We start from the raw sequence: 24,274 nt of genomic DNA on the forward strand, positions 1-24,274 counted from the left end.
TTTGATGAAATGTTTGATTATTTGAGAACCGAATTTCCCCTAACCCACTAATAAAATGCAAGTAAAAGTCCGACCAAGAGGGGTGTTCTTGGCCGGTGGCCTTCCTGATAAGTCACCTTAGCCGTAGACTAGATTTAGATTTTGCAATTAGTACCTTTCTTTTCCTTCTAGGAATCACTATCATCTTGACCAATCTAGCCATGTACCAAAAAGTCAATTTTGCCAAGTTTAAAAAGTTTGCTTTAAGCCTGTTCATCATAGTTGACAGAAGTTAGAATTACAATGAAATATCTAGGAGAAAATGTCCGCAGGAGCACAGAGAGAGAGTGAAGGCAATACATTCAGTCATGAATTTGATGCAAATCCCAAAGTACGTAATTGTGTCGAATACTCTCACCATGATTGTCGATCTATCGGATCAGACTATTACTATGTTTGCCAAAAATGCCTGGGCCGTATGTGGAATAAATCAATTCCACAAGGAGGGGAAACTGCAAAATTCCGTACAAGGTCACCGGCAAACAGGCTAATGCAGCCAAGGTAGTAAGAATCCATGCCTTCTTTTCACCAAAGAGAAGATAGATTGCGCTACTGTAGGCTATCATCATGAATGTTACGGAGAGGAATAGAGTAACAAGGCCAAATATCAACCTCCTGGGAAGGGCAAAAAGAAAATCATCTTCTGCATATCGTGCCGTGAGAATGGATAGGCATATCAGCACCGAAGCAATGGATAGGAAGAGGGAAAGAGCATCCGAAGCTGCAAAAACTTTGAAGGCCTTTTCTTTGGAGAAATTTGGTATGCCAGTATCATCATGGTTGCCACCCGGGATGGTAATTGCTGCTGCAAACACTACAGTAGCAATAAGCGCTGCTGCTAATGCGTAACATTTTGCTGTGCCTTTCATCCATTTCTCCCCTTCTTTTATCAACTTTTCATGTTCCTTTATAAATACCGTTTTCGGTTTATCTTCGTTATTGTTCTCAGATTCACTGAAGGCTCTCGGGGCATATTTTTCAATTTCCTGTGTAAAAATCAAAATGTTTCTAAGATACAGAAAAAGAGTGGATATGTATAAGAAAATTAATTCCCCTTCAAAACAAAAATTATTACCTTAAACCAATGTAACTCGCGTTGCATTTGTAGAGCTGCACCAGAAACGAGACTGAGCCGGTGCGGAGGGGCCAATTTTCCAGCCAAATGCAAGATGTTATTTGAATCATCTTCGGTTCGTATTATAAGTTGTCTATGCATACCGGTTTCGCAGATGAGGTTGAAAATCTTTTCATAACGATTTAATACTGCCAATTTGAATACATCCTCATCCAGATACTCGAGTGCATAAGGATATGACTTTATAATCTCTTCCAGAATCTCGGGAATCCCATATTTTGCCCCATTAATGAATGATTGTCTAAATATTTTCTTCGCTCTTGATACTTTCAAAACTTCAGTACATAGGTGGTTAAGCAATTGAAGAGTCAGAGTATGCATTGTTTTTGTTTCTTGGATATGCTTGATGGGTGGTACTGCAATTAAAATTATATTAAGGACAACATAACATTGAATTCAAGACTTTTGCATGCTTTAGTGGTAGTTTTGTTGTGTCCCTTACCTAACCATCCAATCAGTTCCCAGAATATTGCATTCGCCTTTTGGCAAGCTGTGTGCAACGTAAAATTGAAGCAGTTCAGATGCAAAAGCAGGACTAACAGGAGAAAAAACAAAAAAGCAACCTTGAATCAAGTACCAATTAAACACTAATCTAAATTAAAGTGATCGTGAGAAGTTGCCAACTCATATTGGCTGGTGTAAAGTTTTTTGGGGATTCAATAGGTTTCATATATTTCCCTTAAACCGTCACACTTGAATTTAAAGGCTAGAATGAAGAAGCCTAATGAAACTTGGTACAAGCTCAATTACTCGACTTCTTATTAATTAACCAGGAGCATCAGGTGACAAGATATTCACAAAATCTATCAGAGCAATGAAAATTGTGTATCCTGCATAAATCTCTGAGTAGTAGAGTATTATCCATTGGAATTTGATTGTAGAGCTGATTTCAAATCCATTACTCTAACTTAAAAGGATAAAAAATGAAGACAATTTTCTGAGGACAAATTAAAATTGTGAGGACCTCGAATTCAACAAATTAGCATTTCTCTACTGAGTGCAATTTGGCAAATTGGTTTGACTTAACTCGAATCTCAGTGAAGTTGAGAAACCATTTTTAGTACTCAAGTTAGGATTTGGTCGAGTTTCTCGACCAAAAGTTAATTTTGGTTGAGCTCAATTTTGGGCTGAGTTCAGACCAATGCTTCAACAATCTAAGCTGAATTAAACTCCATTAATATTTTATAATATTTGTAGAACGTATTACTATATAATAATATCAAATTTTTTTATAAAATAAGTTTAAGGGAAAAATCATCAAAATTTATTAAGCTAACTCTCATAAATTTGCCTACCCCCTTGTGAACACTATTTGGAAGGAAAATTAATTAGGAAGTCTCTTAAGCAAGCCAGAAAGGTATCTTGTCCTTTGTATCCCATGCATTCAAAAGTACAAGGACTAATGAACATGAGACCCAAGCATGGTGCCTACTACTTCATCACATTTACGGATGGTTATATCTAGAAGTCCAAAGAATTGCTTTGATTTAGATGTTATATGAATATTGTAAAAAAATTGAAAAGAAAAAACTATTACAACATTAAGGATAAATCATGGACATGAGTATCCATTGAAGAGTTTTAAAAATCACTATGATGAAAAGGAAATCCAAAGAACAATGAACTGAAAAAAGTAACCATAAACTTTTGGATATGGTTCACTCAAAAAGGCACAAGCCAACTATCTAACATCTTTCGGGGTGGGAAAGGAGGGTTACTATTTTGATTGCAACTTAAATCTTGAATAGAATGCCCTCAACATCAATTACTTCAAATCCATATAGTTAAGAAGCCAAACATAACTCACTTGTAATCCTAAGGATTAGCAGGTTTAGTTCATGTAAATTCTCATAGATATTGTGCTATAAAGAAAACAAGTGCACTTTCATTAGATATTCTAATAAATCAAAGGTTGTGTGATGCTTAGTGAACAACTCAATGGGAGTATAATTGAAATTAAGTAATATGAATATAATTTCTTATAGGATGATATTTTGAGTAAAGGAGCATTGAACATGAGTCTCAGTTTATTTGAGGCAATTAAACCAAAGGAAAATACTATGATATCTCATATCGAATAAGGGAAAAAGTTCTTGACATTATATATATATATATATATATATATATGAGCTTCTCTTAACTATTTAGACACATTTTAATGTTATGAGGGCTCTTTGAGCCCAAAGTCGATAATATATATTTACATGGTTGGGAGTGAGTTGTTACAAATGGTATCAAAGTGTATCCTCAACCATGGTATGAGAGTTAGTTTGTTTGGTCCTGTAATCCTATGGGACACAAATGAGGACTTTATGTCTTCATGGGGGTGATTATGATATCCTACATTGAATAGGGAAAAAAGTTCTTAGAATTATATATGTAAGAGCTCTTCTTAGCCATGAAAACGTGTTTTAAATCTCTAAGGTCCCTTTGAGTTCAGAGTAAACAATATCTACTTGATTGGGAGTGAGTTGTTATAGATGTTAAAGATCTTGCTAAGGATATGAGTGACTCGACAAGATAGTAACTTTGAGTAGTGACTTGCCACCTACTAGATTATGCCACTAAGTGTGATTTTACCATTACATATTAAGTCACTGGATTTAGATGTGTGTGGCGAAAAACTTGGAGCTATCTGATCATTGTAATTATGGGCATTAAGGTGAAGCTTTCATGTTTGCATCATAAGATCATGATGTTAGGATAGATTCTTTAAAAGCGTGATATGATGTAACCAGAAATGGAGTTCATTAATACTTACATTATGATTTCAATTTTCTATTTACTATCCTATTTATGAATTATGTATGTTAAGGATTCAAACCTACATCACTTGCATGTACATGACTTGAGTGAATTAGGAGTTACATGGAAAATCTAAGTCATAGATTCCTTGCAAGTTAATAACTCATTCACAATTGGTTCATGGACTTCAATAATCCATTTGAGGAATGACTTGCCCTAGTCATTAGGATGGGTTTCCCATGGTGAGTGTACTAGTGTGTTTAGTTATGTTGGGAAACCTAGATCTCTCCATTCCTATAACCCTAGATTGTATATGTGCATGCAAAATACCCTAGGGCTCTAAATCCTATGTAATAGAAGCAAAAATCAAAATTTTAACATTCTATAATCTAGAGAAAAGTTATTAAAAACTTTGAGAAAATAAAAGGCTAATCTTAATAGAGAAAACACCCAAGAGGGGAGGGGGGTGAATTGGGTTTTAAAAAATATTTTTCAAACACAACAAATTCAAGCAAAGGAAACACAAATATAAAGAGATAAGGTTAGAAAGAGTAAACTCAGATTTTATAGTGGTTCAACACTTGTTTGCCTACGTCCACTCTCCTCAACCTCCTAACTAAGTGAAGGTTCCACTATACTTGAAGCTTCAACCAAGCTTTTAATCACCTTTATACTTGGATTCCAACTTCAATAGTCTATTACACAACCCCTTCAAGTCTTAACTCACTTGAAGCTTTTAACACTCAAATAATAAGTTCGAATCTCTCAACCTAGCTCAACAAGGGCTCAAATACAACTTAAATGTTAGGAAGAATCACAAAGGTGCACTAAGGAATATGCAAATGGAGATTTAATGCACTAAGGAAACAATGAGAGCTTTTGAGGCAAGAACAAGTAGGTAGACAAATAAATGCAGGTGTTCTCTACCTCATAAATGAAGTGGAGTTCTCAATTTATAGGTTTCTAGCCTCGGGAGCCGAAAATGCCAAAAAGTAGTATTGATCAGTTGAGTTGAGGGTCAACCGGTTTACTAGCCATTAGACAATAAATGCATGGTAGGCGACCATTATGCCTTGACCGATCCTTGACCAAACCTCGATCAGATCTCGACCGAGAAGGCATATCCCTCGACCAAGAATGCAAAGCTACAAGAAGAGAGAATATTTTTTGCATTTCTCAATCGGACCTTGATCAAGAAGGTGTAATCGATTGCCCGGTGCCCTAACCAGTTGAGCCGATTGACCAGTGCCTTGACCAGTTCACCATTTTTGGCCTAAAAACCTCTTTTTTTTTTTTTTTTTTTTATTCTTTTCTCTTATAACACTTAGGCAAGGTATTTAGGTAAATTAATATGCCACTTTTGAAACAATTTGCCTAAGGTTTATTTGCTAAAACTAGGGTTTTGACGGAAATGTAACTTTAATGCCTAAACTGAGTTTTTAAAGAGCATGAAAATATATGAAATCCTAAGTGCACCATGCATTCATCTTACATATGTTTCCTATTATTAAAGGGTCTTCTAATTGTCTTGATCTTGCATCCATTGGGTCCTTTGATTAATTTCCAAACTAATACCTAAATTCTTTATATCAAACCAATTAACAACTTAACCATGGTTTGTTATCATCAAAACGCGATTAGGAAAACCCTTGGGCTAACAAACCTTACCTTTGATTTGAATGGTTCTCAAATCAATTCTACTAAATGAAGATGAAAGCCTAAAGAGTCTAGAGGTCTCATACACCAAAAATCTTTTGCTTGATGACTTGATCCATGATCTTGGCACTCCAAAATGTGGGCTTTGGAAAAGAGGAATCCTAGGCTCTCTCTCTAGATGTAGAAGACGATTGTCTCTCAAAAAGTGATTGGAACCCCAACCCTTAGAGGGTATTTATAGCGTTGCCCTACTAGGCTTAAATGACTTGAGCCCTCTAAGGCTTGGGTCACTTAATCTTGTCTAAAATGGGTCCTAATTGATTGGTTAACCATATAGGGTCATTTAATTAATCAATTCATGTCAATGAGATAATAAAGAGAAAGTAAAAAATATAAATAATAAATTTATAAATAAATCTCTATTTGTTACATCATGTCACTCTTTTTAGGACTCAATTCTAATAGTTTACACATTAAATAGGATTTACGGTGAGTCAAACATTGGTCATTAGGTAGTCTTGACTTCACCAAGCTGCTATGTTGTATAAGCTCCCAACCTTGAGAGAATATTGATCTAGTGCTAAGGTCTTCAATGGATTTAACCCATGAGTGAGACCCTAAAGTGGTCATATATTCTCTATAGATTGGGTCACTACGATTGAGGCATGTGATAATAGGTATTCTCAAGATAAGCACCATGATATCTTAGGGGTTTGAGACATTATGTCCCCTTAGGTGATCCTAAGGACATGTGATCATGAAAATTGTGGCCATAATAATTCCTTAAGTGGAATTTGATGTATGCTCTTAGAGAGATATAGTATGTCAATTGATCACATAATAGGAGGATCTAAGACTCAAGGATTGTAGAGGTAGTCTTGAGAGGTTGATAACATTCATCTTGTTAAATTATGAATACCAATTCATGGGGAGCTTGCATGCAATTGTTAGTAGGTCGCAGACTGAAGTTTTCTATCTCGATCTAATATCATAAGGATACTAAAGTGTAGTTGACTCTTTATAGTTAGATTTTGAGTCAACTTTAAAATTTGATTTTAGGGGAGCCAACACTTCCCTACGGGTCCTAGTGGTTTCCACTCAAACTCATATTCCTTGGTAAAAAAATATTTGAGGAATAGTTGGATTCTTTATTTATATGTGTGTATAAGAGCATTTTGATAAATACGGAAGGTTGCACTAGTACATATATATAGCCTTTTTAGATTCGGATAATTAATTAATTGGAACTCAATAGAACAAATTAGTTAATTAGGACTCAATGAGTTAGATTAAGTAACCCAAACGTAAGATGAGCTCAAGTCACTCAAGCTAAGAGGTAAGCCTATAAAAACTCCTTAAAGGGTTTCAGGCTTAGTACTTTTCATCCATTCAATCTTCTATCTTAATATCTTAATAAAACCAAAATGAGAGTGTAGAGTATAAAAATAAAAATGAAAAAGAACTTCTCATGAGAAGTGAGGTTTGCCTCAACTCTCCTTATTCAACCCATTATCACATCTTTGGATTTAAAATTATATCAAATAAACATTCAAATTGTTTTTCTCAATGGAGAACTAAATAAGAAGATCTATATAGATCAACTGACTTGTTTTATGGAAACTAAATAGAAAGGCAAAGTTAACAACTACAAAGGTCCATTTATAACTTACAATAATCATCTAAACAATGGTATATTACACTAATGGGTTTATGATGGTCTAAGAACACTATTGCATGTTTGTTAAATGGTGTAAAGGTAGATTCTATATTCTATTTTTTGTATACGAATGAAATGTTGGTTAGGGATGATAATGAGATGGTTGTCTCTAAAGTGTGGTGGTCGTCAACTTTTAAAATGAACAACATGCTTAAAGCAAACTATGTGTTCAAAGTTATGATCCTAATCAATCAATCAAGAAGACTTTTTGGTTTGTTTTACAAATCATACACAATGAATATTCTTGAAAAAATTCTAGATGTAAAATTGAAAATCTATTGGCATTCATATAGAGAAAGATAAGACCTTAAGCTTTAACATGTGTCATAAGACTTTAGATGAATAAGAAAAGATCACTCAAGGTTCCTATATGCTAGCATTGTTAGTAGCTTAAAGTATCCAATGATGTGTACATGAACTAATATTTGTTATATAATTAGGTTAGTAGCTTCCAATTAGATCTAAACCTTGCTTACAAAAAAGCAATGAACCGGATGATTTCATACCTCAAAGTCACCATAGGCTATATAATTTGCTATTGAGGATTGAATTTGGACTTGATTAGCTATGACAATGATAATTGAGGTAGCATCATAAATGACCCCAAATCCACATATGGTTATAATTTTATATATGCTCTATGATGTTAGCATATATTGGTGAAATAGAAAATAGTCATGTATAACATTGTCTAACATGCATGGAGTTGGGAGTACATTACTTGTCGTTTAGGAAAGTGACTAGTTTATGATGTTCATGCATATTTTTCACAATATTTCTTGTTCTTTTGAGCATACTACTATTTATTGTGATAGCATGGAAACTTTAGCCTATGTCAAAGACCCCCCCAAGTATCATAGTTGAACCAAACACATCAATCTTAAATATTAGTTTATATGAGACATGGTTACATAGGAACATATTTCTACTTGATTCATGGTTAAAAATCCCTCCCCCCCTCCCCTATTGACTAAGCTAATACGTAAAGATGTTTATTAGGGCCAAGTTGAGAGCATTGGATTATGTAGATAATGATTACATAGGAGTTAAGTTAAGAGAATTGGATCATGTAGATTATGATTACATATTGTATATTTCAATTAACCATTATACCTATGATTTATTCATTGTCCAATCTTGTTTGATGGTGCCATTTAATTATTTATTTTACTTTATCGACATGCACTTTCATTACTTTGCACAACTGAAACATAATGAGTCCAAACCACTTAGATAGTGTGTTAGGTCATTGATATTTGTAGTACTCCTTTTTGTATCCAATATGACTTACATGTTAGTAGCGACCAAGTATAGATAGTCCTATTGTCTACATTTGTAATGGAGCCAATTGCCAAATCTTGTTAATTTAGTGCTTGATTTAGTAAGCATGTGCAAAACTTCAGTTCTTTACTTGATGCAATTAAACTAAGATTTGTACGATATAGAAGATCTAAGGTACACTCATAATGAAGATCTCCATGTTGGCATGTATATTCATACTATATCTTCTTGGTAATCAAACAAGAATGAATGAATATATTCCTAGCTACTTCCTCATCCTGTGTATTAATCTTATAGGTAATTATATAGGATAACTTTTATGCCCTTGTGATTTTCAGTCATAAGTTACATATATGGTGTAGTTTGAAATATTTTTCTAGGGGGATTAACCATGTTTAACTCAATGTGAATAAATGTGTTTAAGATATAATGAGACACCTTTTAGGGATGAATTACATTGGTTAAGATGAAATTTAGTTTAATTCTCTTACACCTTTCTTATCAATGTGTTCAAAAGTTATACAATCCATTGGTCAATATAAACATGGATGGTAATGATATAGTTGAGAGAAATGCATGATGTTATTTTGCCTACTATGCATGAGTGGGAGACAATGGAGTTTCGATTTCATGAGATACTCTTAGTAGAACTTCATCAACTAAGAACTTGAGAGTAAGTTACATACTTATCAGTTAAGATTCCTCATGGGAGGAAAGTTTAGTTAAGATTCCTCTTGTGGGAGAAGGTTCATATTTAGATTTGGTGAGAATCTGTAAGAGTTGTTTGTCTTTTTGTAATTCCAATTCTAGGCCTTTTGCATATTTTCAATTTAGTTTGTGGCAGTTGTTAAATACTTCTACTTTAGTTTTTAGCAATTATAATTTTTTAAAGCTTGCTATTTAGGTTTAGATTTACTATATGCTTATTAGATATCTTAATTCTTATTGTATTCTCCTTGGTTAATAATCTTCCAATTTGATTGTGGAGTTCAAAGATTTTAACCAAAATAGGGATCAGGGTTTTCAAAGTTAGGAAAAGTATTTAATACAATTAATTTTTGAATAAGTTTGCAAACTAAATCTTTCAATTGAACCTAATGAGTTTACATACTAAATCTCTCATTTTCAGCCTTGGTTGTTTCCACTCTTTGCAATTTAATTAGTTTTTTTTCAAATATATATATATATATATATATAATTCATTTTGTGTACCTATATACTCAAGTTTTTGAGTAATTATGAGTTGTATTGTTATATTTAGTAGAATTTGACAAACTAAAAATGATTACCTTTGAACAATCGAGTCCAACAGCACATTTGTGTGGATAGTTCATAGCTACCAACTTGATTCTTCATGCCTCCTCTATTAGGTTGACTAAGAAAATGGTTTAATTTCATAGGAACACCTTAAGAATAAAAATGTCAAGAAAAAGGAAGGAAAATTATGCTTCGTCTAATTTGACTCAAAGACTTAAAGGAAAAAACATAATAATATAATAGTTATTATAATGAATATAATAAAAAGAAAATTTGTCATGTTCTTCCCAATACTCATTAAACCCCTTTCAATGAAACTTTGTAAGCTATACTAATACAAAATAATGGTCCAAATAGTAAAAGCTCAATAAATGAATGTTTGATAAATTAATAATCTTACTTATAAAACAAAATATTCTAGTCTTAACTCAAGCCAATGTACTAAATTAGTAATCTCGCTAAATACATAAGATAAAAATATTTTCAAAAGTCTTTAAGGGCTTAAGAAATATAAACTAATAATTGATGAAGTATAAACAAAAAATCATAGTATAGCAAATAGAACTTCATAACATAGTATTAAGTAATTTTTTATAACTTTTATTTTTCTAAATTCACTTCTTTTAGAATTATCACATATTTGAAATAGCTTTATCTTTTACAACATTAAGTTTTGATGCCACATCTTTGTTGGGGAGTCTTTTTTTCTTTTACAATCAATAACTATTTTTTTTTATTCAGTCTCTTAGGTTTCTATTTATTAACTTTTTACCATGTGTACTATTTTCAAATTTATAAGTTATACATGTACAAATAATGTACAATAACAACATAATACTCTTCATCAATTAATAAATAACCATTTATCTATAAATCAATAACCTTGCTAAGATCATATTTTTTCTTGGTCCCAAGAGTATTATTTTATAAGAGTTTTTCTCTATATAGTTCCTTCATTGTAGGAATTTCTTTAGGTTAATATTACTAAAGTTGTAATTTAAAAAAAAAAACTATTATGGAAACTAAGAGAACTTTGAAAGCTATAAATTAGTGTTTTATATCATTCTTTTTTTCTATGAATGCCAAAGCCATTGTCAAATAAAAAGAGTAAATAAAGTAATTAGTTGAAAGTGAAATAGGTGACTTAAAACTATTGCTTTGGTACATGTTTGTTTTAGGTATAGTAGATCATAAGAAATAAAATCCTCTAGCTATGTTTATTTGATAGAATAAAAAAGTGAGTGTGTGGTTGCTCCACAGGAGAAGACCACATGTTAGCCAAAGAATAAGTAACTATAAAGCTTACAAAAGTGTTAAATGATCAATTTCTCACCTAAGCACATTAATGAGAACTAAATGATGAATTAAACCATACTCATGCACCCATACTAAGACCCATGCCTCCATGCGGGGAGACCCTAATTGGTCCCTAAAAGGAGAAGTTTAACAATGGCCACATCCTCTATGCCATGTTATTATTCCAAAAACATAGAAAGTTAACCTTTGAGTTGATGCTTATTTGTTTGGTAGTTTCCACATTCTTCTTACTAACTTGACATTTGAAGGCTCTACGACCATAAGGAGCCTAGAGTGCTCACTTTAGGTTCCTTATGATTGTAAGGTCCTAACCATCCATTGAAGTAAGAAAGTGAACTAAGAGTTGGAAAAATGGTGTCATCTATGGTTAAGATACAAAAATTCAGCTCACCAAAAAATCACAGTAAAGCTACTAAAAAACACCCCACCCCCAGGCAAGGACCTTCATTTAAGTACTCCTTGAGGTATATCCAAATCAAAGACCTAAAGTTGAAGAAATGAAGTCAACTAAACTTGGTTCCATGCATGATAAGGTTGAAAAGCCTGCATAAAAACCTACATAAAGCTTGCTCCTTTATAAGAATAACCTGAACCTACAAGGGAAGAAGACCTATAAAAGGAAATCATAAACAACAAAGAAAAAAAAGTCCCTCTCTCCTTTGAAAAAGATTTCTTTGAATGCAGAAACCTATTTTTTGTATCAAAAAATTGGTGGAATAAAAATTTTCAATTATCTATGAAGAGTGTTAGCTTCTTCATATGGGAATGCATTAAAAGCCTTGAAGACATTGTTTAGATCTATAGCAACAATTGGGCAATAGAAAACTATGCAATAGAGTTTTGGTAGGGAAAGGCAATCATGATAGAAATGAAGTGGAGCAATGAGTGAGAGCAAACCCTTCAATAGATGGAAGAGCTCATTAAAAGAAGCGACTAACTCACTCAAGAAAATGTTGCCTTTAGGGTAAGGGTAGACAAATACCAATGTGACTTTGACCAACAGCTCTCATTGGCAAGCACCAATAAGATGCAAGTTAATGAATAATAGTTATCGAAGCAACTAGACCAACATCTAGATTAAATTGGGAGAGAAAGGTGGGATAAACCTTAATTAAACTAACCAAACAGACCACCTTGCCAAAGGCCCCAATGCTCTAAGGGATTCTTGCCACCAGAGCTACCACAAAATGCATAATCTTGGTGAATAAGGTGATTGAGCCCAAGTCCCTTTAGAAGGAGAATGAGGCCATATGAGAGTTTTCTCTCCCTAAGTTCAATTTCTTTCAATGAAACTAAAGACACCCTAGACTACTTATGCATTTCTATGCATGTGATAATCTTAGAGAAGGGAAACAATCGACTTTTATGCAAAATCTTCCCCTCCATCCTCCAAGGACTAACTTTGTTTTGTCTTTATCAACTTACCTTAGAGTTTGCTCCTGATATCGAGACCCTAAGGGTGAAGTATGCCTCTTAGTACATGCACTTAAAGATTATCTACTAGATTTGAGCAACTAAGCAAGGTATCAAGATAGTTATAGAAGCATATGGCAATTGAAGCAAAAGTCCTCACATCCTTGCATGAAGCAACTACCACTTGCCCACATGTCATATGCTTCTCTAATAAAGGCTTAAGAGGAGTCCAAACCCTGCTCAAGATCCATTGGTTATTACTTTAAGAATTATTGACTACAACATGCACCTATTTTTAGTTGACCTAACAAGTTTAGTTAACTTGCTAAATATATTAGCCCATATATGAACAAGTGAATATGGACGAAGGAAAACTAGTGTCAAGTCTTGGGTCGTTTGTGGGACTAGACAAAGTCCTATGTGGCTCAACTAGGGAAGTCGCTCTAATGGTTCCAATTGGTTGTTGCCATATAATGACACAATTCTTTGTTATGGATATCCTTTTCCCGATAATGCCATTATGGGATGACCATGGATATACAACCTAAGAGGAACACTATTCACATACCATCACACCATTAAATTCCTAATACTACAAGGAATATGGGAAATATATCGAGACTAGGTGGCATCATGAGTATGCTACACCATAGCCCTTAAAGCGGTCATCAAGTGCATCAACTAGGACCCTTAGGAAGTTCATAAATCAAAAGTCAAATAAAAATTAGTAGGTGACCCGAGAAGGCAATTAGAGAACCTAGGGAGTCATTATTCTAGAGCCCCTAAACCTAGGAGGTTCCTTCTAGCCCATGCAAAAAAAAAAAAAAAAGGTTTCAGATGGCTATTAGAAAAGAACACATCTTTACTAGGAAACTACAAGACATCGTGGGCATTGATCCCCAAGTTACATGTCATCAACTCAACATAAACCCTAGTGGTTAGCTCCTTAAAGACATTAGATTGTGAAAAAAAAGGTATCTAGGCTCTTAGATGCTAGATTTGGTCATCTAGGTCTTCTGACAACAAATAGAAGTTAGTATGCTAGTTTACATTAATAACATGTTAGTAACAAGTAAGAAGAGGAATGACTACTTGATCGACCTCCTAAGAACATTTCAAACTCTTCAAAAGTATTAAATGAAGCTAAATAAGTGAAGTGCAACTTTAATGTAGGGTGTGGAAAGTTCCTTAGGTACTTGGTTACATACAAAGGAATGAAAGCTAACCTAGGCCAAATAAAATCAACTTTGGAGATACCAATGACCAAAAGGGCTAGAGAAGTCCAAAAGATCACTAACAAGATTGGTTCTTGAAATAGATTTATATATTGAACAACAACTATGTGTCACCCTTTCTTCGACATTAGCAAGAAGGGAAAATGGACTAAAAGAACCAAAAAATGCAACTAAGCCTATGAATCACTAAAGCATTACATGATGTTAACCCCCATTCTGGATAAACCCTAGGATAAGGAGGTCTTACAAGGTCTCAATAGCAGTAGTAAGTGGAGTCTTATCTCAAAAAAAGAGGAAAAAATGAGCAATCAATGTACTATGTCTAAAAGACCCTCTTAGATGTGGAAACCTGAGATATATATAAATATTGAAAAACTGGTGCTTGCCCCTTAGATCGCCACATTGAAGCTTCAATGTTACTTCCAAGTGCAAGGTAAGAACTAAGTGATGAGAACTCAAACTTAATACTTTAATGGCTTTAAAGGGCCCACTTTAGTGTATTTGAGGTACTAAAAAATTAACCTAAGGTTTTGTTTTTTGTATAATACCTTAGAAAATTATGTTTGATGCATTCTATGACCATTCTACATGCTTTAAGGTGTTTTTTTTGTTAGAATAGAATCCTTAAAAGCATGACATGATGTAATAAATTTGGAATTCATTATTTATTTACTGATGTTCTAGTTTCACTTTTATCTATCCTTATTCCATGTATTGTACTTTATGAGTATTCTTGCCTACATCTTTTGCATTGTACATGACTTAGGTGCATTAGGAGTTGCACAGAAGATTTAAGTCATGGGTTTCTTGCAAATAGATTATTTGTTCACAGTCGGTTCATGAACCTAGGCAAACCATTAGAGGTTGTAGTGCACCACCTCCTAATTGGAGGGATGGTTAGTCTTGGCCATGGGATGAGTTTCCCATGATAAGTGCACTAGTGTGTATGGTTGCACATTGGATAGGACCTATGGTGAGTTATGACTTAACCCTATCAAGTAGTCATGACTCCACCGAGTTGTTTCATTGTATTATCTCTCAACCTTGAGAGAATATTGAGTTTGTGCTGAAGTTAATAATGACTTTGATTTATGGGTGAGGTCGTAAGTTGATCATATATTCCCTATGGATTAGGTCAATGTTGATGGAAGTCGGTAACAATAGGTATTCTTAATAAAGGCACCATGATATCTCTTAGGATTGAGACAGTGTGTCCCATTGGATGATCCTAAGGAGGTGTGTTCATGGAAACTATGGCTATAGTAGTTCCTTAAGTGGAATTTGACATAGACTCTTTGAGATCTAAGATATGTTAATTGAACATACAACAGGAAGATCTGTAGCTCAAGGATGGTAGAAGTAGTCTTGAAAAGCTAATGGCTTTCACCTTGTTAGACTACGAACACCAATTCATGGGGAGACTAAACATAATGGACAGTAGGTCACGGACCCGAGCACTTAGTGTCTTCGTTGTTAGTTACATAGGATACCGGAGTTTAGTTGATTCTATGTAGTGCAATGTTGAATCAACTTTAAAATTGGACTATGAGGGATCCATGGTATTCCTATAGGTCCCAATGGTCCCTGCTATGAGCTTATATACCTTGTTGGAATGGGTAATGAGGGTTGGATTGACTCTAGGTTCACTTTTGTGCATAAGGGTATTTTGGTAATTATGTAAGGTTATATAGGAGTAAATGAACAAGGCCTCTAGATTAGGCTAATTGATTAATCAATTAGAACCCATTTTGGGCTGGATTAAGTTACCCAACCCATGTGGGCTCAAGTCACTTAAGCCTACTTAGAAACCCTATAAATACCCCCTATGGGTTAGGGTTTCCATAACTTTTGTCTTCCATCATCCAAAGAGATAGAAAGTCATAGCCTTCACCATCTTTTCCTCCTCATTGGAAGTGTGCCAAGATCAAGGTTCGAGTCATCGGGCGGAAGACTTCGAGTTTACGAGACTTCTGGGATTTCAATTTTCATCTTCACCATGTAGATTTGATTCGAGAACACCCAAATCTAATGTATAGTTTTTGTTAGCACTTTTTGAATCCTTTTAAAGTATAAAAATGTTATTTTTCTGTTGTGCATAGGATTTAGAAAAAACCTAAGATAGTTATGCATGTTCCTAACCTGATTCAGACTAGGGAAACAGAGAGAGATTCAGGTTTTTCCCATCATTTTTAGTGCAATAGAACCTTGTTAGGAACTCATAGAGACAAAAATGCCCAAGTAAGGAGGAAATACAAATTGCACACCCAAAAGGTGTGCAAGACTCAATCATGCACTTCTTTCTTTTTGTAAAGCCACATAGTACACCTCCCATGTATACCTTAAAGACCAAACACACAAGACCTCTCTAATGCTTTGGACCAAATTTTATACCCTATTCAAGCAACTCGATCTGCAAACCTCTTAAGTGCTTTAAGCCAAGATGTTGTGCACCCCCTCACTTGAGTCAACAGGATGTGTAGTAGTGCAACCCCTTGATGTCATCTAAATTACAAACCATTCTTACCTCTACAATAGCTAAGTACTTAATAATTCTTCTAATGATTGGCTCACCCACCAAAGTAGTATGTTGTTCATACCTCAAAGTCTTCAATTGTACTACCAAAACGTACCCTAACCAAATTACATAGAGAAAAAGGTGCAACTACTGACCATAAGCTAACTAATCAAGAATGAAGGTGGTTGATTGCAATGACAAAGGACGTGACCCTTAGTATAAGAAGAGACAAGTCTAGAGGAGTGGTGTCCGAGTAGTTGGAATGACCGGGGAGGGAGGGGGGACATTGTTTTGTATATAAATGGAGGATTGTGAATATACAAGTGGAAGAAAATTATAGAAAGTGAAATTGTAGATAAGTTTTTCTTCTTATAGGAACAAAAGTAGGAATAAGAGTAACTTAATGTAATTTAAGTTTTTAGGTTTCCATTGTAATCTTTTCTTTTCATTATAAACTTTCCTTAATTTCTAGTTTAATGAATTTTCTAGTCTTTTTAATTATTCTTACATTTCAGTTTTTCAATTTCAACTTACAAATTTGCATTTTTAATTCTTTACTTAATTTTTAACATGCTTAGATAACCTTTAACACTCTAAGGGGTGAGAGGAGCTCAAGTCTCCCATATCTTAGTTTAGCTATCTATTGGTTTATTTGTGCATTAGTTACAAACAATATGATCTCTATCAGTAGTTATAATGACCAAAACAAGTAACCATGGGGAAAAAGTCTATGTTGCATTGGTTGTGAGCATTGTACGTCAAGCAAATTTGGAAGCATACTTAGGCATTGTTTTAATGATTCTTTCAACTAAGTATAGGCCTATTGCCATGAAAATAATCTTATCTAAATCATTTGGTTGTAAGGATATATATATATATATATATAAAGAGCAATTAGAGAGAGATGAACCTTATTAAGGTGGTTCTTGTTCATTTGAAGCAGGAAACCTTTTTTGTATAAATCCTTGCTTTGAGCCTAAATCTGAAAGCATAAGTTCAAAGCCTTGTTGGTGAGTTGTATATGAAAGTGGTGATCCTAGTGAATCTCTAGGTTTGAGGTTTTCTTTCCTTTAATTTTCTATCTTTTAAACTTTGTGTGTGTATGTCCTTTTTATTTATAAAATCATTTTTCTAATCTTTTAGCTGCCATTCACACTCCTAAAGCTATTACCTTAGTTGCTAACAATTTAAAGTTCCTTGTGGAGGCAACCTAACAACTATACCACTATTAATTTTTTTATTTTTTTATTTTTTGGTTAAGGAGTTGAGAGTTTCAATGAATGATCTAGTTTAATTTCTCTTTGTAAAACTTAACTGTTAAATATATTTCCAAGTTTTGATAAAAGGAATGAATTAGAGAATGACAAACCAAAAATTAGTGTCGTCACTAGGGAACTTTCAACATTGATGACTCTATAGGTATTTTTGTGTATATGCTTGTTGTTTTAGAAGCTTAACAAGTATATTTCACCCATTCCCCACCTATCTTTTAGTTGGATTTTTTTCTTTTTTTACTTAATTTGTTTTCTTTGGATTTTCTTTTTATTCTCAGTTTTCATTTTTAGTTGTTAAATCCAACATTTCAAACATTTTCTTTAAAGTGATATGATGTATTAGGGAAATGATTTTAAAAGAAGGGTACTAAGAGTGAGTTTGAGAGTGATTCTATGAAGCGTTTCTAACATTTCTAACACTTAAGTGATAAAATGTTGATCTTCAAGGCATCATCAGAGGGCTTCTCAATATCTCTTCTACTGAAAAAAATTTCTTGACTGAAAGTGGCTCTTAACTAGAGGGGAGGGCATCCCAAAAATTTTAGGAAACCATGAAGAAAAATTTATCAAAATGGATGCTTCCAATCTACCTGTGGGAAGTAAAGAAAAAGTGAAGAGCCATTGGCTAGCTAGAAGCTAGCCAAAAACTTGTAAATAGCTTTCATTTTTTATTTTCTTTATTATTTTTGTTTATATTGCTTTGGCCAATTTAGTGTGTAGGAGTACCATCATAAGAACTCTAAGTATAAATTTCTCTATACTCTATTGGTTTTATCATGCTTCAGAGTAGGTGTAAATTGTTAGCACCAGGAAAGTGTTGGACATATAGGAATTGCGCACTTTTGAGGTTTGCTAACCCAACTTGTATGATGACTTAAATTGCGTATCTCAAATTGTACACTTTGAAAGCATGACTGAAACTCCACACCCTAAGAGATTAATTTAAACGGTGCATCCAAAGGAGCGCAACTAAAAACTGCACACCTTTAAGCAACCATTGATATTGCCCAGCTTAAATTACACACCATAAGCACGCCATCCATACTAAAAATGCCTTCCCAAATAAAACCATAATTGCTTAGAGACTTTTGTCCACCCCACCATCATATCAATTGAGGTGTGGGTAGCCAACCAAATTAATTATTATCCAAAGACAGAAAATTAATTAAACAGGATTAGCATAAAAGAAAATAACTTGACTTATAAACAAAAGCAAGGGAGATGCAATGGCAAACACAAAGCAATTTAAAAGGGGCAAGCGAGTAAAGAAACTAACAGTGATATATTATGAGTTGCCATAAGTTGAAGCGACTTCCACTTCGGAAAGCCCAAGGCCTTTTAGCCAATACCGTCAAAGGGGCTTTATCATCATCAGAATCTTTAGCATCACCGAAATTGCATGTGGCAAGGTCAGGATAACGTTCAACCAGATGCAGTGCTACATCTGCATATTATAAAATTGTACATGGGAACCCGACGGTAATTCATATCAAGAAAATAGATAGGGGATGGTAAATATAGCTCACCATGAAACCCCACCATTAGTGCTCTGCGCAGAAGTTCGAATCCAGGCGAATTTGAGAAAGGATATGGAGGTTCATCATCTCTGGTGACGCTTAATAAATATAAAGTCAGCTCTTTATGACCATACCTAACAGCGCTGTGAAGAGGCGCAAAATTGTCGCGTTGGCAGATATTGGGCAAGCTTGGGTTTTTGTTCACTAACAACTTGACTGCTTTTATATTGCCAGCCCTTGCAGCGTTGAAAAGGGCAGTGGCGCCATCAGAATCCCGCAGAGCCAGTGCCTCACTTGGCATAAACTCAACCAACTTCTCCACGAAACCCATTCTGGCCTCTCCTAACTCAACTGCTATGTGAAGCATTCGGGAATCATCTGTTCCGATCGGGGCAGAGAATGATCGTGGATCATCCTTCAATAATTTTGGAGCACTTTCCCAGTCACCATTGAGCACAGCTTTGTACAGTTCCAAGTAATAGAATTCTGCAGTCACAAAACCAAAAGATGTATAGGTCAGCCTAGATTTCCCTGATATCTATATTACTTCAACGTTCACAAAATCCTAATACTAAAATTATTTTTTAAAAAATAAATCATTTAAGTTATGTTTGGTTCTTAGAAAATTTGACAAATAATACAAAGAAAAATTTAAATAATTTAAAATTTAATAAATTTATAACTAATTTTAATTACATTTGATTTTCTTAAATATTTTTTTTTCGATAAAACCAAATACGGGAAAATCATTTTCCTTGATATCTTTTCTTTGCTAATTATTTTCTTAGACTTCTTTGTTTACCTCTAATCAACATCTTTCTATCTTTCAATAATAGTTTGAACCTCCAATAAACTACATGAATTAAAATTTAATTTAGTTTCATTTTTTTTTAACAGCAGGTTGTAAAACACTTCTACTTGTATACTAATTATGCCCAAAAGTTGCAGGAGGACCTCAAACGGAAATGGACATGAACATGGTTTTTAGCATCTTACCGGAGCTGCTAATCCTTTGCAAAGATGAAGGGGAAGAGACTGGAGCATATTCATCAGCAATGTCGATTACCATTGTTTGGGCTGTCATCGATTACCGAGATGGAAATGAAGAGAAGTCATTGCAGTAAACTCCTCACCATGCTCAGCAATGTCGATGTCACTGTTTTTAGGACTGTTTGCGCTGTTGTCATTTCTAAGACGTAGTGAAGAAGAAGAAGCCTTTACAACAAATTCCTTATCGTGCATATAGTCATTGCCAACTATATGGAAGATTATATTTAACTGCAGCCCTTTTTCCCAGAGTCTTCAAAAGATACAGGAAATGGGCCAGGAACCATTGAAGCATAAGAGGTGCAATGATAGAGTCTTCCAAGTCAACTTTATTTAGTTGAGTAGATAGCGTTGAAAAGTTTTGATAATTTTTATTGCGAAAAAACGATGTTTTATATACTTTTATTTCTATCATACTTTATTATTGTTTATAAGATAACGAAATATTCAAATATGATAAACAATAGTAAACATATATCAAATATAAAAAATTTCTCACAAGAGATGCAATTAATATTTTTTTTCTTCAATAATGTGTATAATATATACCATGTGATGTATTATTTCTATTTTAAGTTTTGTTTGGATGTATTTTTTATTTTTTTATATATAAAAAATGAATTATATTTTAAAATTTATATGTGATATAAAAAGGTTATTATTTTTTAGTATTTGATATAATACATTTATATATTTACTAAATTATGACAATAAATGAAAATAAAGTGGAGCGGACGATGTAGGTTAAGGATTAATGTCTTTCACATTATAACATCTTTCACATTTAATCCTTTCTGATGTGAATGCAGTACAGCAAAAGAGAAAGTACCATTAACTTGAATGCGAGAAGGGTGATTGATCTATCAATCTGTACGTGTCCTTCTTGAAAGGGACCAGATTCTATGGGGTAGCTTAAGGATTAATGTGGGTGCCTGTAGCATGAAAGTGGAAGGAATTAATCCTGTGCACCACACATTGCTATGATCGTTTGCAATAACCAATTATATAAAATCTATTGAAATATTTTATATAATTAACTTTTTGGAATTTTTTTATCAAGTTGTAAAATAAAGAAAATTTAGGAAAAAATATTTTTGTAAAATGATAAAATTTTACAAAAATGACATTTTTTTTGTAAAATGTAGAAAAGGATACAAGGCTATGAATTCATAATTGTATGATAACCTTTTAGTATTTCAATCTTTGAATTTTTTTGGAGATTATTTCCATAAATTCCACATTCCAAAAACAATGATAATCTTTACACAATATTATTGTCATTTAAAGTGGGAAAAAATATAAAAATAAAATAAAATTTTCAAAAAATTTAGAGATTGCAAAAAATACGAGGATATGAAGAATGTGAGGATCGTCATATTTTTCATACCCTCCTCACATTCTTCATACCCTTACCCATTTGAATATTTTAATCTTTTAATTTTTTTTTCAAATAGTATTTACTTCAATTTCAAGTGTAATTAGTGTTTTTACACAATACCATTGTCAAATGAAGTAAAAAAAAAAAAAAATCAAAATTAAAATTTTCAAAAAATTTAAAGGGTACAAAAATGCGAAGAGGGTACGAAGAATGTGAAGAGCCTCACTTTTCTCGTACCCTCATCACATTCTCCATACCTATTATAATTTATAAATTTTAAAAAAAATATTTTTCAATTTTTTTAACATTATTTGCATCAATTTCAAGTGTAATTAATATTTTTACCCAATATTATTGTAAAGTGATGTGAAGAAAAATTTAAAATTAAATAATTAAATAATTTTAGAGGGTACAAAAAAATATGAAAATAGTATGATGAATGTGACGAGGGTACGAGAAATGTGAGGATACAAGAAATTTAAAATAAAAAATAAAAATCTCATACCCTCCTCACATTCTTCGTACCCCTACAAATTTTTAATATTTTAATCTTTTAAATTTTTTGAACATTATTTGCTTCAATTTCAAGTGTAATTAGTCTTTTTACAATATATTATTGTCAAGTAAATTAAATTTAGAGGGTACAACAAATATGAGGAGTGTGCGAGAAATGTGAAGAGGGTATGAGAAATATAAGGGTACAAGAAATAAATAATAATAATAATTCTCGTACCCTCTTCACATTCTTGTACTCTCCTCACATTCTTTGTATTTTCACCAATTTTTGAATATTTTAAATTTTTTTCGAATATTATTTGCTTAAGTTTCAACAAAATTTTCGTACCCCACCAATTTTGTAATATTTTAATATATATATATATATATATATATATATATATATATATATATATTAACATTATTTGTTTCAATTTCAAGTGTATTTAGTCTTTTTACACAATATTATTGTCAAGTGAAGTGAAAAAAAAACATAAAGTTAAAATTTTCAAAAAAATTAAAGGATACAAAAAATGTGAGAAGGGTATAAAGAATATGAAGAGGGTGCATGAAATGTGAGGGTATAAGAAATAAAAAAACAAAATACTCATCCCCTCTTCACATTTCTTGTACCTTCCTCACATTCTTTGTACCTTCACCAACTTTTGAATATTTTAATCTTTTAATTTTAACTCATCTACCCTTACAAATCGTGTCTTTAAGGAATATGAGCTTAGAGCAGGAACCATTGGGATCCATAGGAGTACTGGCTCCCTTAGAATCAAATTTTGAAATTGATTCAACATCCCACTATAGAGAGTCAGCTGCACTTTAGTACCCTATGTACATTACAATAAGACACCAAGTACTTGGGTTTATGATCTACTATCTATTGCATGCAAACTCCCCATGAACTTGTGTCCGTAATTGATTACTACCAAAAAGTACTATTTTGTAGATCTAATTATAATGGTTTTAAGCACCTTTAAGTAGTAATCATATTCATTTAACCCAATTAATTCATTAAGGTCCTTAGTAATTGGTTTTAACCATTTTGTGGCAAGTTTACATGTTTTTATTAGCTTGTGAACCAATTCAAGCATGCCAATTGATGGAGGAGCTATTTGGGTGAGTTAAGCAAGGATTTTGGACAATTACAGGCTTGAATTTCAAGTGGAAACACGAGCACAAGCAATGGAGAAGAGGAAAACAGAGTGAAGAAAACAGCTGCAGTCTTCTTTCGCACTTTTGAAGCACTTCCCGAAGTCCATTTTTTGCATGCTATATACCATTTGAAATCTTAGAAAGTCAAGAATCCAACGCTTCAAACCGTGTATGATTTGGAGTTGAAATGAGGAAGATATGGCCTTTGGAAGGCAACTGTATCATGTCAAATGACCAATTTCGCAAGGTGAATTTCACATTGCGAAAATTTCACAAGGAGATTTTCTTCATGGTGCGAAATTTTGCCACTTCGCACCATGAAGAAACACCTTGCGAAATTTCGCAAGGTGGATTTAGGCACATTGCAAAATTCCTTTGAATCCCCTGTTTTGAGACGTTGTTGATGTTATTCCACTGCCGGTTCTCCAAGATATTTTGCTTGATTTTTAGCTTTGTAAATACCTATTTTACCCTTGTAATCAACCAATGAATAGGTTGCTTTTGTAATAGCTCTTGTAATTTAGCTTGTTATTGTCTTTAAATAGAGGTGAAGAGCCTCAGATCATCAAATCTTGTAACCTGTAACTTTATAAGTTATAAGAGCACTTTTGTTCATACGCTTCTTTTCTCTTTTCTTTCTCATTTTCTTAGTAGCCAAACATCCTTGGGGGATGAAATCCCCAAGGATGAGAGGCTTAAACCTTTTAGTTTCTTGAAGTAATGGATGCCATGTGAAGCTCCCGTGTCAGGATGGAGATTTCCAAGCCATGAATGTAAGTAGCTGAGCGTCATAAATGTTTTCATTCAAAGTAAAGCTTTTAATCCCTCTGACTTGCTTTGAATGGCCAATACTTGATAATCTTTTGGTCTCAATGGATTCTTATTGTTAGATCCACTGACGTTCATTAGTTATCTCCTACGAGCCATTGTATTGCAAGTCGAGGAGATGCCCTATATCATTAAAAGGGCATTTATGAGGTTCAACTACCCTTTTTGTAAGTTTTCAAGGACTAAAACTCAGTTGTTAAACTCATACCGGTTCGGGAAGTAAGCATCACCTTAGTTGCTTTCCCAACTCGAGGTGAAAAG

At 33.4% G+C, this 24,274-nt stretch overlaps 1 protein-coding gene across 2 annotated transcripts; it reads right to left on the reverse strand.

Moving 5' to 3' along the window:
- Nucleotides 1–203: 203 nt before the first annotated feature.
- On the reverse strand, nt 204–20,352 carry LOC100265216 (uncharacterized). 2 transcript variants are annotated; one of them, XM_019216867.2, is made up of 7 exons: nt 20,098–20,352; nt 19,111–19,587; nt 18,861–19,028; nt 9,863–9,979; nt 1,617–1,664; nt 1,115–1,530; nt 204–1,025 (listed from the first exon to the last, which is right to left on the reverse strand). In XM_019216867.2, the coding sequence occupies exons 1-7, from the start codon at nt 20,183–20,185 to the stop codon at nt 411–413; spliced, it is 1,929 nt and encodes a 642-aa protein (XP_019072412.1). In that variant the 5' UTR covers nt 20,186–20,352; the 3' UTR covers nt 204–410. The 2 variants fall into 2 exon arrangements, with proteins under 2 accessions (XP_019072412.1, XP_059591432.1); XM_059735449.1 differs by lacking the exon at nt 9,863–9,979.
- Between the last annotated feature and the right edge of the window lie 3,922 nt (nt 20,353–24,274).

Source organism: Vitis vinifera, chromosome 19 (assembly GCF_030704535.1).
Source record: "Vitis vinifera cultivar Pinot Noir 40024 chromosome 19, ASM3070453v1".
Taxonomy (NCBI): domain Eukaryota; kingdom Viridiplantae; phylum Streptophyta; class Magnoliopsida; order Vitales; family Vitaceae; genus Vitis; species Vitis vinifera.